Below are 20,653 nucleotides of genomic sequence, written 5' to 3' on the forward strand. Positions count from 1 at the left end.
GAGGGGAGCCAGGCAGACACCCCAAGTGTAATATATTGGCCTTTGCAATCTCTTGTCAACTCAGTGCTTCCATTTGCCACCTTCACAGTCACTGTGGCCACCACATGCTTTCTGTCTTACCAGGCACTGAATCTTAGCCTAGAATGTAAAATACCCTCCTTGAGCTCACATTCTTGAACACTTGGGCCCCAGCTTGAGCTGTCTAGACGGGGTGGGAGTTGGGGGTGGGGTGGTGGTGGAGACTTCTGGACATGGGGCCTAGTTGTTAGACATAATACCATAATTATGGGTCTTACATGATATAGCTTTGCCTCTGTTCCAGCCCGAGACCCTCTCTGCTCCTGTCCCACAGAGATACACGCAAGCAGCTTCATCTAATGCTCCCCCTGCTGCAGCCCCGAAGCACCATGAGTTCTGCCATGGCTTCCCTGATGTGAAGGAGTGAAGGATGATATCTTTTCAATATAAATCTCTCTGTCCTTCAGTCAGGAATTTGCTCACGGAGACAAGAAAAGCAGCCAGCGCAAGTTTTCAGTGCTGGTCTCCCGGCAATCGACTGTCTCCTGGGCAGTGAGGTTTCATATCTACTCTTCTGTGTTCTGTCTTCCATTGTATTCGTATTGGAGCTCTTCTTCACTGAGTGCTGCCTTTCTTAACCTCTCATATAAGAGCAAAGCATTCACAGCAAACTTTTTCTATGCATTTTATGCTCTCACTTATCCCTACCCCTAACAGATTATTTTCCCCAAGCACCCAGGGCCTGGTACATACTCAGCAGTCAGTCTACCACTGAAGTATATCCCAAGTCTGGCCCTTTCCTATTATTTTTTTATGCTGTTATGTTCCTATTTTTTTTTTTATTCTGCTGCACCCAGTTCCCTTCTCCAGTTTGTACAATATCCACCCCATTCCTTTTATCTTGCTGGGTCCCAACCCTGGTGGCCCCACTGGACCTTTATGGCTGCCGTGGGTACTACAAGAGTGTACTACAGGATGCTCTGATGCATGTGAATTCCACTTGGTCTCATCCCACTGCACTGGGGACTTTCCCCTGAAATTACAGATACATCAGGACTAAATGTATTCCGTTTGCTTTCCTAAGATAAGTGTGGTACGTAGGAAAATATTGGGTGCAGCCTTCAGTGAAGAATGTAGTCTGAGGTGTCCTTTGAAAATGTAAAAACTACACGTCTTAGAGGGGCTGATTCCACCTTTCTTGTAACAGACAGCCTCAGTTGGCACTGTTGAGGTATTTCATCACGGATCCTGGAGCATGTCAGCCTCTGCTAACAGTGACTTTTCTTACTCAGTTGCTTAAACCACTGTCTCCACTACCATGGAGACAACAGAGAGTTTCAGGATTTGGTGAATGATTTTCTGTAGAACTGATGCTCTGGGTAGAGGTTGAGACTATACTCAGAGCCTTATTGGAACATTCAGTAGCTGTGCTTAGAGGAAAGCAAACATTAGATTCTAGAAAGCACGTTCGAGGGCTGAGGGTACACGATGCAGTGTAAATGTGGCATTAAATGATGGTCATCCCAGAGAAGCAGCCAGCCACCCACAGACATATCCAAAAATGCAACGCATTCCAACCATTTCACCAATGAAGGGCGGAGAAGCAGGGATGTGACTTAGTGGGCGAGCATTGCCCTGGTGTGTGAGTCAGGCCCTGGGGTCAATCCCCAGCAACACAAGGGGAAGGGGATGAAAAGAAGGAAGGAATGGAGGGAGAGGGGATAGAAGGAGAGAGAAGAAATCTAAGGCTGTATTTGTGACAAAATAGACAATGGTAGAAGAGCCCTAGCACAGGGAATCTTAGAATTCATTCACGGAATATCATTTAGGGATCATATCAACATGTGGGGAGTACCTGTGCACATCACTGTATCCAAGAGAAACAGGATGGGTGCTGGCACTGGAAACAGCTCCTGTGATGCCTTCTCCAGACTCTTCTACACAGTGTCACAGTGTACCTTCTGATGACTGGTGCTAAGAGGATTCTTCTAAAAGCTGGGATGTTTGTGTTTCTAAAGGGACCGGCTAGGTTTCTGGAGCACAAGGCTTGGAACATGGCACTGTTTTGGTACTCAAAAGGAACAGATGTAAACAACTGTGATCAGGCCATGGCAACACCATCCAAAGCCCAGCTCCCTGGAGGCCTGTGCCCATCAACAGCAATCCAGTCATCCTGGACAGCTGGTCCAGCGGAGTCCACATGCCATGTCTCCAAGAATTGACCACTCCTCCTGGCTTTCCTCTTCAGCGACTTCCAGTTGGGTTTACAAAATGTAGTATCTTACATTTATTGTTAAACTGATTCTCTGCCTATCTCGGTATCTGTCTCCCTTCTCTGCCCGCTTCTGTTGTTTCTGGTTGTTCTTTTGTTTTGTTGTTGTGTGTCTCAGGCTTGGAGTGCTCCTTTCTCTTTCTCCGATAAGCTCCCTGGCAGTCATGCCCGTGGGGAGGTAGTCAGTTTTCTGGCTGCTTTTTAAGTGGGCCTAAGCATTTCCCACTGTCCCAGACTTGCTGGAAGGAGACATCAGGTCATGGGTACTCGCAGGACTCGGGCCATGCCATCATTTCCACCACCAGTCTGAACTGAGCAGATGTGATGTCTGTTGCTTACCACCCTCACCAGCCAGTGTCTAGATGGTAGAGCCCCAGGGGTGAGTCTCCTCTACCACATGTCAGGGGTGTCTGGCGTCTGCTTCCCTCCAGCAGAGGACGCTGACAGGGGAAGCCATATGTGTCCCTCTTGGCTGTCATCCTACCCCATCTTGGGAAGGTCTCCGTTTCACGTCACCAATTGTCTGCCAGCTCGAACTGAAAGCCAGAGCCGTGCTGGGCCCTAGAATTTTTCGGATGTTTGGTGGGTGACACTTGTATGAGGAGAGTGCTGGGAAAGAGGCGAGAGGCTTGAAAAATGCCTCCCTTGGCTGGGAGGCAGGAAACCTAACTCTTGGGCTATTTGTGCCATACGGCAGTGGAAAAGTTGACACATTGCTCCATAATGCAACTTCTCCGCACAAAACGGGGACGGCTCTGTCAAGCAAAGCTTCGGAGGCCAGTGGGCAGGTTTAGGAAGTGGGTTCCACAGTACCTGGGCCCACAGTCTACCAGCTTCCTGTTCATAATCCAGCAGGACTATTGATCAGGTGGCGCTGTATCCCTACCAGGCTAGAGGCTGGCTGCTGGCTGAAGCCCATTTCTCTTCTCTTGGCCCAAGCTCTCAAGCTCCCCAGAGAGCCAGTGTGTCCTCTCCTCCCAACAGCTTGCCAGGCGAACAAATGGCAGGTCCCGAGTCCACAGGTGCACGGGGTGGAACCCTGTCGGCTTAGAGAGTAACCCCCCTGTACTTAGTACAGTGATTCACAACAAGGCAAACGAACCAAGCTTGTCATCAAGGGCTGTTTTCTGCCTGGCGAGTGTGTGTATCGAGGCCTCTGCCCAGGGCCCCTCAGAGAAACCTCTCTCTCCTCTAGTCTGCTCCACAGCCGGGGACAGCAGCCTAGATGTTGTCTGGCAGCAGCAGGGTCTTGTGACTGCACCTAATTTGGTCAGACACTGAGGAATGGGCTAGAAGTCCAAGGGGTGGACACCGGGGAAGGAAGATTCTGCCCGGGTCCGGCAACACTTGGCTCTCAAATGGGAAAGGACCATTTCTGAATATTGTCTAGGTCAGAGCACAAGGCACAGGGCACTTACATGGACTGTTGGCAAAAGCTTGGGGACCAGGCAGTGGTGAAGGGTGAAGAGGGCTCCCTCAATTCTGGGTGGGCACCCTTGTCTGCCTGAAGCAGTGGCTTTTCCTTCCACGCTCTGGCAGGACTGCCAGGGCTTTCCAATAAGCTCCTGAGGAGGGTCTCTTCTTTGATAGATAATTATCGGAGATTTCCCCATAGAATCGCAGAATAGTCACCTCCAGCTAGGGCATGCTCACAAGATGGGGAGCCAGGTAGGTGCCAATAAAGCATTTTTCCCCCTAGAGCAATATTTTCAGGAGACACTCTCCTACTGGGTAGTGGGGCTGGCTGTCAGCTTTGTGTCAGGCAAAGAGGATCACTTTGTCACTAAGTGAATATGCTCATTTAATATGTCACCCTTGGCTTTGTGTGTGTGTGTGTGTGTGTGTGTGTGTGTGTGTGTGTGTGTGTGTGTCTGTATGTTTCTTCTCATTCACTGAAATGAACATCTAAAATGCAAATCACAGGCCAAGGAGGTGACGAGGCAGGTAAAGACAACTCGACACCGAACTCGATGACCTGAGTTCAATCCCCAAAACACACTCGGAGAAAGGAAGAGAGAACCAGCTCATGCAAGCTGTCTTCTGACCACCACATGCAGGATGCAGGCCATGGCATATATGTGCCTACCCACAGACACACACACACACACACACACACACACACACACACACTAAAATAAATGGAATAAAAGGCCAAAATACAAATCACCCAAACAGCACCGTTTTGGAACAAGCCAACTTCAGGGCCAAGGAGGAAGAAGGAAGGGCTACCCACCAACCTACAGGAGGTGGGGTCTAGCGCATTTCCTCACATCCCATTGGTTAAACTCTGTGAACCATATGGCCGCACCCAAAGTCCCCCGAGCAGAAACGTGACCCTTGCGTGGCTGGTGCCACTTAACATGGCCACTAACAAAGCTGAAAGTGTGAGCCAGTGTGTGAACGGTGGTGGCAGATAAGCAACATTCCACTTGGACCACACATTGTTCACTGAGACAGCTTGTATACTCCCTGCCTGTGGCTGGGGAGCTTTCCCAAAATCTGCAGTCTGCATAGAGCTTCAGGAGATGGCAAGTCTTTCCTTCCTTCCTTCTTCCCTCCCTCTCTCCTTCCCTCCCTCCCTCCCTCTCTCCCTCTCTCCTTCCCTCTCTCCCTCCCTCTCTCCCTCCCTTCTTTCCTTTCAGGTCAGTTGCCTCAGAAAAGCCTGATTATCTGCAAAAAGGCATTCCTTGGGAAAACAAAGATGATCTCGCAGCTCCTAAAGCAAAATGTACCCACTTTGTGGTCTCAAGTGCACTTTCTTTTAGAACGGCAACTTCTGTGGGATGGTAAATGACAGACTGCAAGCATGTCCTTCCTTGGCAGAGTCAAGTGAGATCAGCCCTCTCTGTCACCAAAGGGTCTCTGACATTTCAGTCCGTGAAATCTGCAAGTCACGGAACCACTGATTCAACTTGAGAAAAACTGACTCCTGGACCAGGGCTCAGGACTGGTTTTCAGGCCACTCTCCGGTCTGGCCACCTTTTTCACGAAAGCCTTGGGCCCTGGTTCTTGTCGTCATTCCATGTCTGCTTGGAAAGAAGATAGAAAAATAAGAGCCGGGTTCCCTAAGCCTTATTACTGTGTGTGCAAATGTGTGTGTGCATGCATACCTGTGTGCATGTAGTTCAGTGAGCTTCATCATTATGTGTGCAATGTGTGTGCAAGTGTGCATGTATATACACCTGCATGCACATAGTTCAGTGAGCTTTATCATGTGTGCAATGTGTGTACAAGTGTGCATGTATATACACCTGGGTGCACATAGTTCAGTGAGCTTCATCATTATGTGTGCAATATGTGTGCAAGTGTGCATGTATATACACCTGTGTGCACATAGTTCAATGAGCTTCATCATTATGTGTGCAATGTGTGTGCAAGTGTGCATGTATATATACCTGTGTGCACATAGTTCAGTGAGCTTCATCATTATGTGTGCAATATGTGTGCATGTATATACACCTGTGTGCACATAGTTCAGTGAGCTTCATCATTATGTGTGCAATGTGTGTGCAAGTGTGCATGTATATACACCTGTGTGCACATAGTTCAGTGAGCTTCATCATTATGTGTGCAATGTGTGTGCAAGTGTGCATGTATATACACCTGTGTGCGCATAGTTCAATGAGCTTTATCATGTATGCAATGTGTGTGCATGTGTGTATATATATATACACACCTGTGTGCACATAGTTCAGTGAGCTTTATCATGTGTGCAATATGTGTGCAAGTGTGCATGTATATACACCTGTGTGCACATAGTTCAGAGAGCTTTATCATGTGTGCAATGTGTGTGCATGTGTGTGTATATATATACATATATACATATATATATACATATATATATATACCTGTGTGCACATAGTTCAGAGAGCCTTAAATTTTCCACAGAGGCTTTTGTGGGTGTCTCTCGCTTTCTCTCTATATACATTGACTTTTGTTGGAATAACTCTTTCCTGCTTTTTTTTTTTTTTTTTTTTTTTTCTTTTTTTTTTTTTGTGTGTGTGTGTGTGTGTGTGTGTGTGTGACTGACACATGTTTGAGTGCAGCCATGTGTGTGCGACAGCGTTCATGTGAAGATCAGGCAACAGTTTGGAGAGTTGTCGTCTCCTGCTACCATGGGGTGCAGGGTTTAAACTCGGGTCATCAGGCTGTCAGCAAGTGCCATTAGCCACTGAGCCATCTCACTTAGCCCAGCAATTTCTTTGGTTTTTCGAGACAGGGTTTCTCTGTGTAGCTTTGGTGCCTGTCCTGGAACTCACTCTGTAGCCCAGGCTGGCCTTGAACTCACAGAGATCTGCCTGCCTCTGCCTCCCGAGTGCTCAAACAATTTCTTTCCTTCTTTTTTTTCTAAAGATTAAAAAAAAAATTAATTATGGGACTGGAGAGATGGCTCAGAGGTTAAGAGCACTGACTGTTCTTCCAGAGACCCTGAGTTCAATTCACAGCAACCATAATGGTGGCTCATGACCATCTGTAATGAGATCTGGTGCCCTCTTCTGGCCTGCAGTCATACATGCTGTATACAAAATAAATAAATAAATCTTTTAAAAAAATTAATTATGAGCCAGGCAGTGGTGGCACACACCTTTAATCCCAGCCCTCGGGAGGCAGAGCCAGGTGAATCTTTGTGAGTTCGAGGCCAGCCTGGTCTACAGGGCGAGATCCAGGGCAGGCACCAAAACTAAACAGAGAAACTTTGTCTTGAAAAACCAAAAAGAAAAAAAAAATTAATTACATGTGTAGCAGGAATCTTAAAAGTTCTTATTAATAAAATCAAACCCGAGGCCAGTTATTGGGGTCCATGCTGGTAGATCAGAGAGACAGAACGAGCCACAGCTATCTCACCTTGCCGGATCCTCAGCTGGTCCTGTTTCCTCAGACTGGAAGCTTCTGCGTCCTCTTCCCAATGGCTCTCACCTGAACTGCTGCTTAAAAGCCTGAATGCTTAACCAGGCCAAAATCTTAACCAGCCAAAAGCCTAACCAGCCAAAATGCCTCTTTCCTGCTTTTTACTCACCAATATGCCTTGTTTGTTTTATTGCTCTCTTGATCTCTAATTGCCCCACAACATAAACAAAACAAAGCAGCAGCAACAACAACAGCAACAACACCTCAACTATTTGAACGTTGCTTGCAGATAACCATACCGTTGCACTGACGGGGCAACCTTTAATTATACATTTTCCTCCACAGCGAATTCTTTATTAACAGCTACAGCTGGAAATTGTGGGGCGGGGGCGGGGGGCTGAGGATGTATAACCAGGGCAGCTCTCCACTCTGATTTCAAAGCCAAATAGGTCTGAAATCTTTGGTGTGAAGAAGGTGGCCACACCAAGGACTTGTGTTCACCGGGCTGAAAGTCAACAGAGCCATGTTTCCCGGTGAGTTGTCTTGAGAGCATTCCTCTGAGCCCAGCCAGAAGAGGTGATGCTCAGTGTTCAACTCCCTAGGGGTGACTCTCAGCAGAGAGATGGTCAGGAAGTGGTGGGTGCCAGCTGTTTTCTCATACGCTCGATGGGCTCAGACTTGCCAGTGAGCAGATAAGTCTCTATGTAGTTCCAGGCTGGCCTGGAACTCAAAACTCTCCCAGCTCTGTCTCCTCCAAACTGGGATGGGCAAGTGTTTCTCGTTTGTTTGTTTTTGGATTTGTGTGTGTGTGTGTGTGTGTGTGTGTGTGTGTGTGTGTGTGTGTGTGTGTGTGTGTGTGCGTGCGCGCGCGCGCGCGCGCGCGCGCGCACGCCATATTGAAATAAGAGGCGGTATGAGTGGGCCTGCATTGGATCCTGAGCTACTCACGTAGCACACGTGACCCCTCCCAAATGGAGGACGGCCTCTCTGGTTGGGCCAAGGGGAACAAGATACGGAGTATGTGAACCCTTTCCTGGCTTAACCCATGATGCACTAAGCATTGAACAGTGTCAATGCAGATTACCTCAGTGTCCAGCTAATGTCCAGCCTCCACCGTGAGACCCCCAAGAAGGCTACTGGGCAGGGTGACACTTGGGTGGTGTTCCTCCCTAGAAATCCCTCCCACTTACAAGAGTTCTTTCTCACTTCTCATTAACACCGGTGACTCCGTTCACACCCTGCCCTCACTTCCTTGTTCTTCCGGAGTGTGAGACAACTGACTTGGAAGTCACTGGCTCAGGTGGCTGTTGATGGCCAAGGCGCTGCAGCCCCTGAGTTTAAAGCTTGCCAAGAGCCGAGAACATCTCCGTGGTTCTCAAAAACAAAACAAAAAGCAAACAATAGCCACCAGTAGCAAAACTGCACACCACTTCCTTCGTGGGGCATCTGTTTAAGTTATCCAGGGCACAGGAATGAGAATGGAAACAAGACCCATCATGTGCTGGGCGGTGTGGGCACCTAGGTTTGAAAACGTACAAATAACATGAAACAGACAAATGCTGATAATTGTCTAAAATAAGGTACTCGGGTTAAATATTTCCTAGATGTACAGCGGACACTTTATTCTTTCTTTAAGCATGCTGGGCACGTGGGGAGACAATATTTTAAGTAAATACGTAATGACTCACTTTTCCTTAGAACTCCCTAAATAGATACCATCTCTCTGGTTTTTAGGCCCTTTCTCTTAACTAACAGCAACTGAATTCTGAGGTTGATGGGAAAGATCAGTCTAGTTAGAATATGGTAGGGAGGTGGCTAATGTGCCCCCTTTAGTTTTTGGAAACGGTCTCACTCAGGCTAGCCTAGACGTGCTTGGCCTTGAACTGGCAGTCTTTCTGCCTTGGCCTTCTAGGATGACGGGAGTAGGGCACTGCACCCCTACCAACATAGTTCTTAGATGAAGTTCTCGTCTAGACAGTGGCTCCAGAAGTACCTTCACTGACATTGTTAATTATGAAAAAGGAATTCCCAGCTGCCCAGGGAGCTTTTTAAAAGGGCTGCTTAAAGAGAGGAAGAAAATTTAAAATGATTTGGTTATTTGGCACGTGGTGGGTGGGGGGACATACACACTATGAAAAAAAATACATCGTGAATTCTCAGACAATCTTCAGAAAAAAAAAATACTGGGAAAGAGTGTTTAAGCTGCTATCTTAATATGTATATATACATGTTTTACGGAAAACCTGAGCTGAAAATTCGGAGTTGAAGGTGGATAAAGGAGTCCTTATCCTCTTTAAAAACCTCGCCACCAACCCTCAAGAATGGCAGCCTCCAGCACGGAGGGTCAGGCATTTGTTTATTTGTGGTTAAAGGAGGCCAAGAGGGGAACCCTCGCTGCTAGAAGTCGCTGCTGCTAGTCAAGGCTCATTTGGGACTCTCCACAAGCGAACGGGATGGTGTTGAAGCACTGAACAGGGTACTCGCACCCCTGTGCGCTGGGGTACACCCCCTCACGTGTGGAGCCATCACCCCACATCAGAGGCCGCGCACTACACAGAGCTCCCATAGCGCTGCTGACAGACCTCCCTTAATTGGCTCCCCGCAGAGAAGAGTGTCTCCTTGAAGGTGAAGGGAGCTCTTTGCTCATTTCCAGGGTTTGGGGAAAAGGCTCTTGGTTCCTGGGCTTAAGGGTTACTCAATCGTCAGCCCAGCCCCAGATCTTTCTTCACCCTGATGGATAACACCGTTTCGCTGTTTCAGGGTCCCACTTGTTTTAGAATTGGAAGGAGCAAGACATTTACACGCTGCCGTAGCATCTGAATTTTATACTGAAGGGAGAAGCGATGTCAGTCATTTGTAGACAAAAAATGCTTGTCTTTTTTTATATTGAAATGAGTGAAACACCTTAAACTTGTTACCTAGTCAGAGCGCAGTTGAAAAGATCCCCTTGGAGTATTAATTTGTACAACATGTAAGCTATTTTTGGCCAAAATTATTAGATGCAGATTACTCACTAGATTTGGGGATTGAGTTTGGATTTTTTTTTTTCAAAAAGCCAATCCACCCTACTTTGGGAGATAGTCTAAAGAAGCAAATTTAAAACAGATCTGAATTTTTGTTTTACTGTTAAAATGAACATAGAGTGATCTCTAGGATGATGTGGGAGAGAACAAGAGTCATTTTGGAAGTTGAGTTCTGTCGTGGTGGTTTTAAAAGCCAGAGATGGGGATTGTTTGTACAAATAATTTCTGAAATTGAGATTTGTGGTGATATATTGTGTCCTCCAATATATTGTGCACCCTAATAAACTTATCTGGGGATCAGAGAACAGAACAACCACCACATTAGACATAGAGGCCAGACAGTGGTGGCACACACACCTTTAATCCTATCACTTGGGAGGCAGAGATCTGTCTGGATCTCTGTGAGTTCAAGGCCACACTGGGAACAGAGCTAGGCAGTGGCGGCACACACCTTTAATCCCAGAACTTGAGATCTCATGTCTTTGCTTGGGAAAGACACATGCCTTTAATCCCAGGAAGTGATGGCAGGAAGCAGAAAGGTATATAAAACGTGAGGACCAGGAACTAGAGGTTTTTAAGCTTTTAGGCTTTTAGCAGCAGTTCAGCTGAGATTCATTCGGGTGAGGACTCAGAAGCTTTCAGTCTGAGGATTCGTGGAAACAGGATCGGATGAGGAGTTGACGAGGTGAGATTGGCTGTGGCTTGTTCTACTTCTCTGATCTTTCAGCTTTCACCCCAGTATCTGGCTCCAGGGTTTTTTATTTTTTATTTTATTTATTTATTTTGCTTTTTCGAGACAGGGTTTCTCTGTGTAGTTTTGGGCCTTTCCTGGAACTCACTTGGTAGACCAGGCTAGCCTCAAACTCACAGAGATCCGCCTGCCTCTGCCTCCCAAGTGCTGGGATTAAAGGCATGCGCCACCACCGCCCAGCCCTCCAGGGTTTTTTTTTTTTTTTTTTATTAATAAGACCATTCAGCAATTCGTCTTACAGAGATTAAATGTGGGATTAAAATCATGGTTTTACCACTTCCCTTCAGTGGGACCATCCCATATTGATGGTGATGTAGGCTTTAAGCAGGTCAGGTCATCACATCTTCTTGTATCCAGCAACATTCTATATGTGTTGCCCAGTTACTATTCTCTGTTATCTTTCAACACGTGGACTCTATATAAATGGAATTTTCTTCCATGACATTTCACTCCCTCAAAATTAGTTCTTATTTTGATCTCAAAATAAAATGCTTACTTTTGTTATTTTGTGTTTGAAAGGTTTTTAAAGATTTTTGTGTTTACTGTGTGTGTGTGTGTGTGTGTGTGTGTGTGTGTGTGAGAGAGAGAGAGAGAGAGAGAGAGAGAGAGAGAGAGAGAGAGAGAGAGAGAGAGAGAGAGAGAGCGCACAGGTGGAGGCAAAGTATGACTTACAGGGATCAGTTCTCTCCTTCCATCCTGTTGGTCTTAGGGATCAAACTCGGGTAGCCAGACTTGACTGAAAATGTCTTTCCCTGCTGGTTTCTTATTTGTAAAGTTTCAAACTATGAGCCAGATTATTTCTGAGTCTCATAGTCTGTGATTACTTTTCTGCCCATCCTCATTGTCTTACGGCACACGGTTTAGCCACCTCTGTGGGTGATGTCTGTCCAATATGCTCTTGTATGCCATTATCATCTAAGTCCTTAGGATGGTCTCTCCAACACCAGTTTTTGAGGTTGGTGATGTCATTGTCCTTCATCTTCCTATCAACCATGGATAGCGCCAGGAAATGATTTTTTTTTTTGTTCTATCAATAATACACACAACACACAGGAACTGAAGTTCTATTCACTCATATCAGATTAATTTGATTTTTGAAACACACCAATCTTGACGATATTCAAAGAAGGGGAAGAGCATACTCTGCAATCTGATTGTCTTTGAGCCACAGACTGGCTTGTGAGTGCACTTGATGAAGCACTGCCTTGCTTCCTGGCTCATGCCCTGAGTAACCTGGCTTAGGGAGAAGCTGGGGCAGAGGGGCAGAGCCACATATCTTGCCAGGTTGAGTCAAGCCAGTGCAGCTGCTGGCTGGGCATGAACGTGGGCGGCCACCTGTGGCTCTCGGAACAGCTGTTTGGTAGAGGGCCAGACAAAGCCCATCATGGGCTGGAGGCAGGAGGCCAGTTGGGTGGCCAGTACATTCTGGCATAGGCTGAAAGAACACCTGGTTCCACTCTGTGGACCTACCACAGAAGGTCAAAGAGTGTTCTCACTGGCGGCAACCTAATGGCCTAAGTTTTCCAGTCCCAGTGGACTGGAAATAGAGAAAAACTCACCTTTCTTCCTTAAAACGTATACTGAAGCCAACCTGGGAATCGGTGTTCTAACTGTGCTGAACTAGCTCAGCTAGGTCATTTGGGATGTTTGGAAAAGACGTGGGAGCCGTCAGGCAAGCGCGGGCTCCATGACTTACAGCAAGGCTTTCCAGGAAGGTGAATGTGCCCTGCAGATGGCTGTGGCAGACATCTTCTGTCTCCTTTCCCACAAAGGCTAACTACACACTTACAAACCGCTTTGGTCCCCAATAGCCATTTTGTCACCAGACATTGCATTTCCATCTTGAACATGAGCACCCACCACACCAGAGCTCATCCTTCTTGGACCCTGAGATCCTGCCTACTGTTTTCTAGGAATGAGGACCCCACTTCTAGTCTAGTGAATCAGTTTCTCGCTGACCTAAGGGCATCCCCCCCCCCTGCCGACTTCCCATCCCAGATATAGACAGCCCCCTGTCCCCACCCCCTCCCCCTCCCCTGCCCCATGCCAAGGAAGCAGCAATCCTCTCACTGGCTCTGTAACTCCTAGCAACTAACCCAGTTGATGGTGATTGGCTGGTTGACAGTGTTGTCCTCTGGGTTCTGGTCTAAGCCATCCAATGAGAGAGCATATGCTAAGACCTAGCACAGGACATGAGTGGTACAGTTGTTAAGTAACTGAATCAGATGAAGGGGTGACTGATCGCTTTCACTCCTGGGGTGGCTGTAGGCTGACGTTCCCTATCGCTGTCTTTGCTTGGGATTTCAGTGGCCCCAACAGCAATTTACTGTACGCACAGTAGTGTGAACTCATAAGGTTACCTGCACCCACAACCACACTTGCTGGGGCACAGGCTGGGAGTGTCCCTCTGACTGCCTCCTGGCTGCCTGGAGTGAGCAGCTCTTTCCTCTACCCAGGCCTTCCCAGCTTGTCGCTTTCCCCGGAGACAAGCCTGAAATCAGTGGGGGTCAGTCAGTCCTGGACTGAGACCGTGAGCCAAGACAAGTCCTTCTTTCTTTTAAGTTGTTTCTTGTGTGTACTTTTACAGCTGACTAGCACCAGAGAGATCCAGTTCAAGACCCGAGAGGATTAGTTTTCACAAGTAATAAGGACCAGATAATGAGATCTATCTGGTCAGACACGATTCTCTGTACCCTTGAGGTGAAAAACAAGATTCAGGTTCCTCAGTGTTCAGAACCAAAGACACCAGGCAGTGCAGGGCCTCACGTTATTTTGATGAAAACAGGACACTGTGGTGAAAACCAGCCTCCTTACTTATGTAGGTCATGGCTCTCAACAGGCAAAGGGAAGGCGTGAACCAAGAGTCAGCAAAGGTATAGTAGTGGCTTCCCTCACTTGCCACAGCTCCAGTTCCAGCCTCAGATACTGTCTACGGAAGAAATGAAGGACATAGACGTGTAAAGTAACCCTTTGAGAAAGAGAAGAGACAAGACCACTTCGCTTTTGAGCTTGAGTCTCGAAATCTGAAGCACAGAACTCCTTTGAGCAACTGTTCTTTTGAAGCCCTGCGCTGGGTTATTCCAATGATTACACGAGTTCCCATGACACAAATTAAAATTCCAAGTGCAGATTATCTGCTCCTCTTTATCCAGGACTGATTCTGTGTCTGGACTGTGACCACTTATTTAGAATTTCCAATTCTCCCAGGCTAAGGTTTTTTCCCTCTCTCTCTGAATTACATTCCTTTTTCCTTCCTTTAAAAGAATTAATTGTATGCCAGCCATTCAAATTCACATTTTTGTTACCCAGGTCAGTATGTAACTTTGTTCTTAATTTACTTGGGCAAATACCCTGCCTTTTGGCCTAGAATGGCTTAGGGGTTGGACGAGTGCTCCCTAGGGAGTAGGAGAATCTGCTGAGAGTCAGGGTAGCATCCTACAGATGCATCAGAAGGAAAGCAAGCATCTCACTGGATGCTTGAAAGCAAAGCACAAAAATAGATCTGTTACAGTCCCAGGAGTTTAAGTTGATGCAGATTCCCTTCTTTGGTGTCTCTTCTCCCAGCCTTAGCAGACACGGACGGGCTTTACAAATGCAGTGTGTGGTCAAATGGCTGGTTCCCATAAGCTCTCCATTAATTGAATGTTTATAGTGTTATCACATTTGGGGCCCAGGAGAGCCTAGGGGAAACACTCTCCCAAGATTGTATAATCAGTTCATTTGGCTCACTCTTACCCATTGATTGATGACTGATTGACTGACTGTTATTTTGAGACAGGGTCTTGATACATACATAGAAAAGGCTAGCTCCATGCCTCAACCTACTAAGTGCTGTGATAATAGCTATATACTACCATGCCTGGCCCAATTAAATTTTAATGTGCAATATTGCATGTGTATGTATGGGACATGGGATGGTAGAGTAAAAATACCATTATGTTAAAAAATTCACATCTTCTTAGTTAACAGATGAGGTTATTATTATGAAAACGTTACACACGTTTCTGTATTACTGTCAGCCTAAGGAAATGAAGATGAAAAGGTGTGCCTACCATGTTTCTCTGCGCCCGATGGCCTCATCATAGAAAACTCCTTCAAAGTATGAGTTCATTGCTTAGTACTCTTAGTACACAGTGAAGCATCTTGTATCTTTAATAACACAAATAATTTATAGGGGAGGAAAGAAAGAGGGAAAATGAGCACTGGATGAAGGTGTGTGGCAGTGGCCATGGATTCCTATCTAGCTTTAGAAGAATGGGCTGCTGGGTGGCCCAGGGGAAATCCTGCAGCCTTAGCGTTAACACACTCAACAGATGCGATGACGCAATACCTGAGGATGTGATAAGATTACCGTAAACACCTCCATCACAGCACTGCCGGGGCAAACTTAGACTAGGGATGGTACCCGAAGGGACGGGCACTTTCTGCTTCAAGTTGAACACAAGCTTTTCAGGAAATGGACAATTTCATCTGCGTCACTTTTACAAGCTGAAATTTTATTATTTACTGAATTATCTATGTTAAAAAAAAATCTGTGCCTGGTATGAAATTTCACTCCATCAAGTGTAAAATGACTTTCATTTTCATTACAAGCAGGGAATGAATAAAGGACAGGTGTTAGGAAACATGGCAATAAATTAGAATATAATTTACAAAAGCAAAAAAGTAACAGTGTACCACATTAATACTGAGTATAAAATAATAAGCAACAACTAATCACAATAATACAAAGGTAATTTTGTTCTGTATTATTAAGGATACCTATGAGACATTCACTCAAATACATAAATGCCTAATGAAATGGACTATTGGGAAACCATACCTGTCTTTAGGGGTTTAATCACTTGGGTACATTTCACGTTCTTTTTGGGGTAGGGCCTTTTACCAGTGGCGGGCACTGCTCCCGACCATGGCTACTCTTGTACCCTAAGTAGTCAATATAGCTCACAACTTTTGGAGCGCCTGCCGGAGCGGGCCAGCCTCCGCTGAGATCCTTCTGTTACCATGGAGAACAGAGATTCGTGCAGCCAAAGGTGGCTGCAGCAGCAGCATCGGTGTCGGGATGCGTTATGGAAGACGCTTTTTGTTTTGTTTAACCTGCTCATATTTAAATTCAGGGTCTAATGGAAAACACTGGATCCTGATACATGCACGCTTTGCTCCCCTGCGGAAGGCTGCGCTGCATCCCGGCAGGTGCCCGCCCTCGGTGCCGGCGGCGCACGTCCTGGAGGGAACAGGGGCTGATCTCTCGACCCTCAGCAGCAGCCGAGACAGGCCCTGCACAGTATCCGGGGGACAGCCCTTGTGATGTTAGCTTCCCAGTGAGGTAAATACAGTTTCTTACAAGTACTGTAAGAAGTCTTCTTGAAATAAAAGCATGAGCGAATATTTATGTTGGTAACAATCAGATCTGGACAGCAAACCTATGTCTAAACTGTCCCGGGAATCACCGAGTCTTCCTTATTTCACCAGGGCACATTAGCACCAAGTTAACTGTCCCTTGAGTAGGACCAAGGGAATTCAAGTCTAGGCCAGGCTTCCATGGGCCTTCCTTTAATGGAATGGCTACATGACACTTGGGCTGGTCTTCTCGGGGCAGTTAGATGGAGGTCTTGGCAATAGTTTTTGTTTTATTAAAAGCCTCCTCTGGAAAACTTGGGGATGGTATTGAGAGAGAAGCAGGGGACGGTATGTGGCTGGTGACTCTGGAGTGTGGGGTAACATCCCGGGCAGCTGTACACAGCAAGCCAGAAGCTGAGGAGGCATTCGGTGACTGTGTTTCTTCTAAGGTCACCCACCCAAGTGTAATTTCAGAGCACAATGGTAGGTATAAGTGAGACATCCTCTTGAATGAAAAGATTCTCTTTGTTACAAAGTAGCCATTTAGTTTGTGTTTCAGATGATGGTGTATGCATGGGGCACATATGTGCATATATGTGCACATATGTGAAGGACTAAGGAGGTGTGCTAGACACAAAGCACAGTCACCAAAGACCTACTACAAGCTACAAGTGTTCAAGTACAAAGTATCAATATAAACAAGTACCCTTAAAAAAAAATCTAGCTGTAGAGTCTTTTGCCTGAAAGTTGTGAAGCTGAGAGACGGAGACCTAAGCTAGTCTCCTCAATTCAGTCAGAAGTGATCTTAGAACTTGACTTGCCCAGGAAACCAGCTTTCACATTTAATTGCCATTTAGAATATCCATAACCGTTACTTGGTTGGGTGACTATTAAATTTCTGCTTTGTGATCTCCCTTCATGAGCTTTCCTTCTTTGGCTCTTATCCTTCCCTACTTTAAAACTCACAGAAATAGCACATTTATATGCAAGCAAACTCATCTGTCCCCACATTCAGGAGCACCTGCACACACACACACACACACACACACACACACACACACACACTTGCTCTCATATAAATAAATGCCCTTCTACCATATCAAAGAAGGGACATCTGGAACCCATCGTATTGTCAGCAAATTGCAAAAGGGCCCGCCTGGCTTTCCTAAGCCAGCCTGTCTTTTGCATGGCATCATCTCCATAAGCTTAGCATGCGTGCACCAGTCCAACCGGGCAGAGCTGATCTGTGGCTGGGGATGTAAACACTAAGGAGTCAGGTGACTCAAACAAGAAGCAAGGCATCCTGTGGGATGGCTGGGATGGGCCTGGTACTTCAGTCTCTGCCATACCCTAGGTCTGGCTTCGGCATGAAATGGAAATGGTTTTCTCTTAAAGTTTTAATGGAAATCTCAGCTTCCCTCGCACAATGGCAAGTTGGCCACAGTCTCTTAGCACTGAATTTATAGACTCGCACAGCTGCAGCGGATGGCTGCACGGCTTCAACCCAAGTCCCTCGCTGTTCAGTTTAATAGAGCTTTATACATGGCTCACAGCAGTGTTCAGAACAGGGGGTTAGTCCTAAGGAAATCAAGTGTGATAAAGAAAAATAATACAAACTTTCATTATTTTTGATTTATAACTGTTTCTTAAATTACAGTTCCAAGCCCATTTTATAATTTAAATTGTGCTGCTACTGTGGTGAGATAAAGTATAGGAAATATTTTAAGCTATGACTTCGTAATTCTGAATCTCCTCTACTTCCATAGTTGACCAAGTCATAATAACTACATTTTAAACAGTCTTAAATACAAATGGATTCAGTGTCATTGCTAAGGCCATAATAAAAATTATCTTAATGGTCCAAGGAGGTAAACAGGCTATTAGATTTACTCGAAAGAACACAAACGTTCCACAGTAAGCGAGTCTCCCTGCGTTGTTTGGATCTCTCAAATCTGGCATTCCCTCCTAATACCGTGTCCAGCACTTTGGATCAATAAATCCCACTTCACAGAAGTTAAAATAATATTGAAATCCTGTCAGCTGGGGCTGACCAGTGGTTACATTTTCCACAGGGTAATGCTTCTGTAAGGACATCAATCCTCATCCTCTGGGTGGCTCCCTTTGATGGACGCATTTCCACGATGAAATGGCAGGACTCGCTGGCTTTCCGTGGGTCAATGTCCTTGGCAGGTCTTACAGCACATCTGTCTGAAGTATGCTCGACTGCAGAACTTGAACTTCAGCACCAGTGGGCAATAAGCCACTTTGTTCACATCTTTGCACTCTAACAAATAGAGGCAGAAATTGAAAACAATTAGAGTCACATAAACAAGCTGAGATGCCTGACTGGTTAGCAAGGATCCCTCTGGCCAATCCACCTTCACTTGTATGTCCATGGGACTTTTTTATTTTGTTTCTGTTTTTAAGCACACTGTCTGGAACAGCCTACCAGAAACATTCTTTTGATATATTTTAACACAATTTAAAAAATGCAAGGCTTTTCTTCCAGACTTTTATAAGTGTGGTACATGCCCACTGTGTCTTGAAAGAATTACCATTTGTTGGGATGAGTGATCACTTTAGACATCTTAGAAACATGAGTCATTTTTCTTACAGTGCTTTTATTGCTTCTTTCTCAAGGGTTATTTTATTCAACATGTAAGGTTATCCAAAATCAAACATGAGTTGCATTGTTTGATACCAGAGTCCACATGTCTCCCAGGACCTCTGCATGGAAAGGATTGTTAGCAGTGTGCTAGATTTAGAACTCCACTGTACAGAGAGGAAAGCTGTGAGGGGCTGGCCTCAAAGAACAGCAGTCTGTGGGCTACGGAAGCATGGAGGAATGTCTTTTCTTCATCTGGAAGTGAGACATGGCCTTCTTTGCTCCCGTGGGTGTTTTCTCCTCGGTTCTAGAACTGCCACAGTGGCGGTCTGCAGTTCCTGCAGCCAGAAGGTGAGTGAATGAGTCTTTCCCCATCCCCCACTGGGCCTGGTAGCCCTGAAGGACTGATTACAGGACCCTTTGATTAATAGGAGCCACATCTTCCTCTTCCATCAGTCCAACCCACTGTGGCAAAAATAGACTCCTCTCTCGTATTATGGTCATTTTATTTGGGGATTTTAAAATACTTGTCAACATAGTAATTACATTGTCTCGTTTCTCCACCTGATTATACTAAAGCAACATGGGAAAACCATTTAAGGCAAGTCAGACTCATGTAGGCCTAGGTACAGTTCAATGTAACAATAACTTTTGTTGTTTGCTTGTTTAGTCCTGGCTTTGGAAATCTGCCCAAATTCCAAAGGTCTCCAGTATGTGATAAGCATGGGAAATTGAGCACAAAATAAGGGGAGCATTCCCAGCTCTTCTTAAAGAGTGAGGTCCAGTCTTAGGCTCTCACTTTAAAGGCTCTTCCAGAAGTCTTCAAATTTGAAACAGGAACCCTCAAATCTTCTAGAAATACAATCTCTGCCAACTGTTTTGTTCCACTACTTAAGAGTTAATACAAAAGAGAACAACATTTAGATATATGATCTAAAATTTTATATTAGGAATCTTAATAAACTTAAGTTTGGGTTGAAACATAGTGAGGAGGGGAATTAAAACGTCTTGAGACTTTACACTAAAGAAGAAAAGCAGACGATAAAAACCCTCCGGTGCATCTGCTTCTGTGGAGTGGAGACAGTAAGTGTAGGAGACGGAGTCACTGTACTGTCATCTGTAGGTACTCACTAGTGTCCCTTCTTGCCTGATTTTGGAAAGGAAGCAAGAGGTTACATGCTAAACTCAATGAAGATACAGCATTTCAATGACTACTTAGAAAATAATGCCCCAAAGACACAAATCAGTTTGGAGACCTAACAGAGACCTAACAATATTCTCTGGGTCACAACTTTATTGGAAGAATCACTACTCCATTTTTGGAAGAGTCACTGGATTGGGCAATCTGTGAGTAAATTCACAGACACTTTACCCTTAGATTTAGACTTTATGAACCAATTTAAAAAATGCATAATTAATAAAATGGAATATTTGTAAATTCTTCTCTCTTTACCTACACAGATATAAACAATGGAGGATTTTTCCATAGGTGGATGATGGACTCTGGATCTTCTTCTGCAAGTCGAGGCCCTGCATTGTACCTCGTCAGCAGGGAGTGAGAGGGTAGGTGGGTACTAGTCCAGGGGGTCCCTTTGAGCTTCTTAATACCCTTGCTAAGTTAGTTCTCAACTAACTTGCCTGGGAGCAGAAACTCATCAGTCCCTAGGAGCAGGATCAAGCTTAGCAAGGCAGGAGCTGATTGTGAGTGAATACACAGTGAGTCGGGGGTGAACTCTGGTTCTGCTGCTTCTAACATTCACGTGGCCTTTGTTAAAGTACCTCAGCACTTTAGCTCA

General features: G+C 45.7%; 1 protein-coding gene across 8 annotated transcripts in view; it reads right to left on the minus strand.

Moving 5' to 3' along the window:
- Positions 1-15,387: 15,387 nt before the first annotated feature.
- Adamts6 (ADAM metallopeptidase with thrombospondin type 1 motif 6) overlaps positions 15,388-20,653 on the minus strand; it is a 250,439-nt gene continuing 245,173 nt past the window's right edge. For all 8 annotated transcript variants that reach the window (XR_013044769.1, XM_076551952.1, XM_076551953.1 and 5 more), the window contains one exon: positions 15,388-18,536. Coding sequence is in view for 7 of the 8 variants with exons in the window: in XM_076551952.1 (XP_076408067.1) it covers positions 18,427-18,536 (110 nt within the window). In the remaining variant the exon portion in view is untranslated. The remainder of the gene's footprint in view (positions 18,537-20,653) is intronic.

This window comes from Peromyscus maniculatus, chromosome 15, assembly GCF_049852395.1.
Source record: "Peromyscus maniculatus bairdii isolate BWxNUB_F1_BW_parent chromosome 15, HU_Pman_BW_mat_3.1, whole genome shotgun sequence".
Lineage (NCBI taxonomy): Eukaryota > Metazoa > Chordata > Mammalia > Rodentia > Cricetidae > Peromyscus > Peromyscus maniculatus.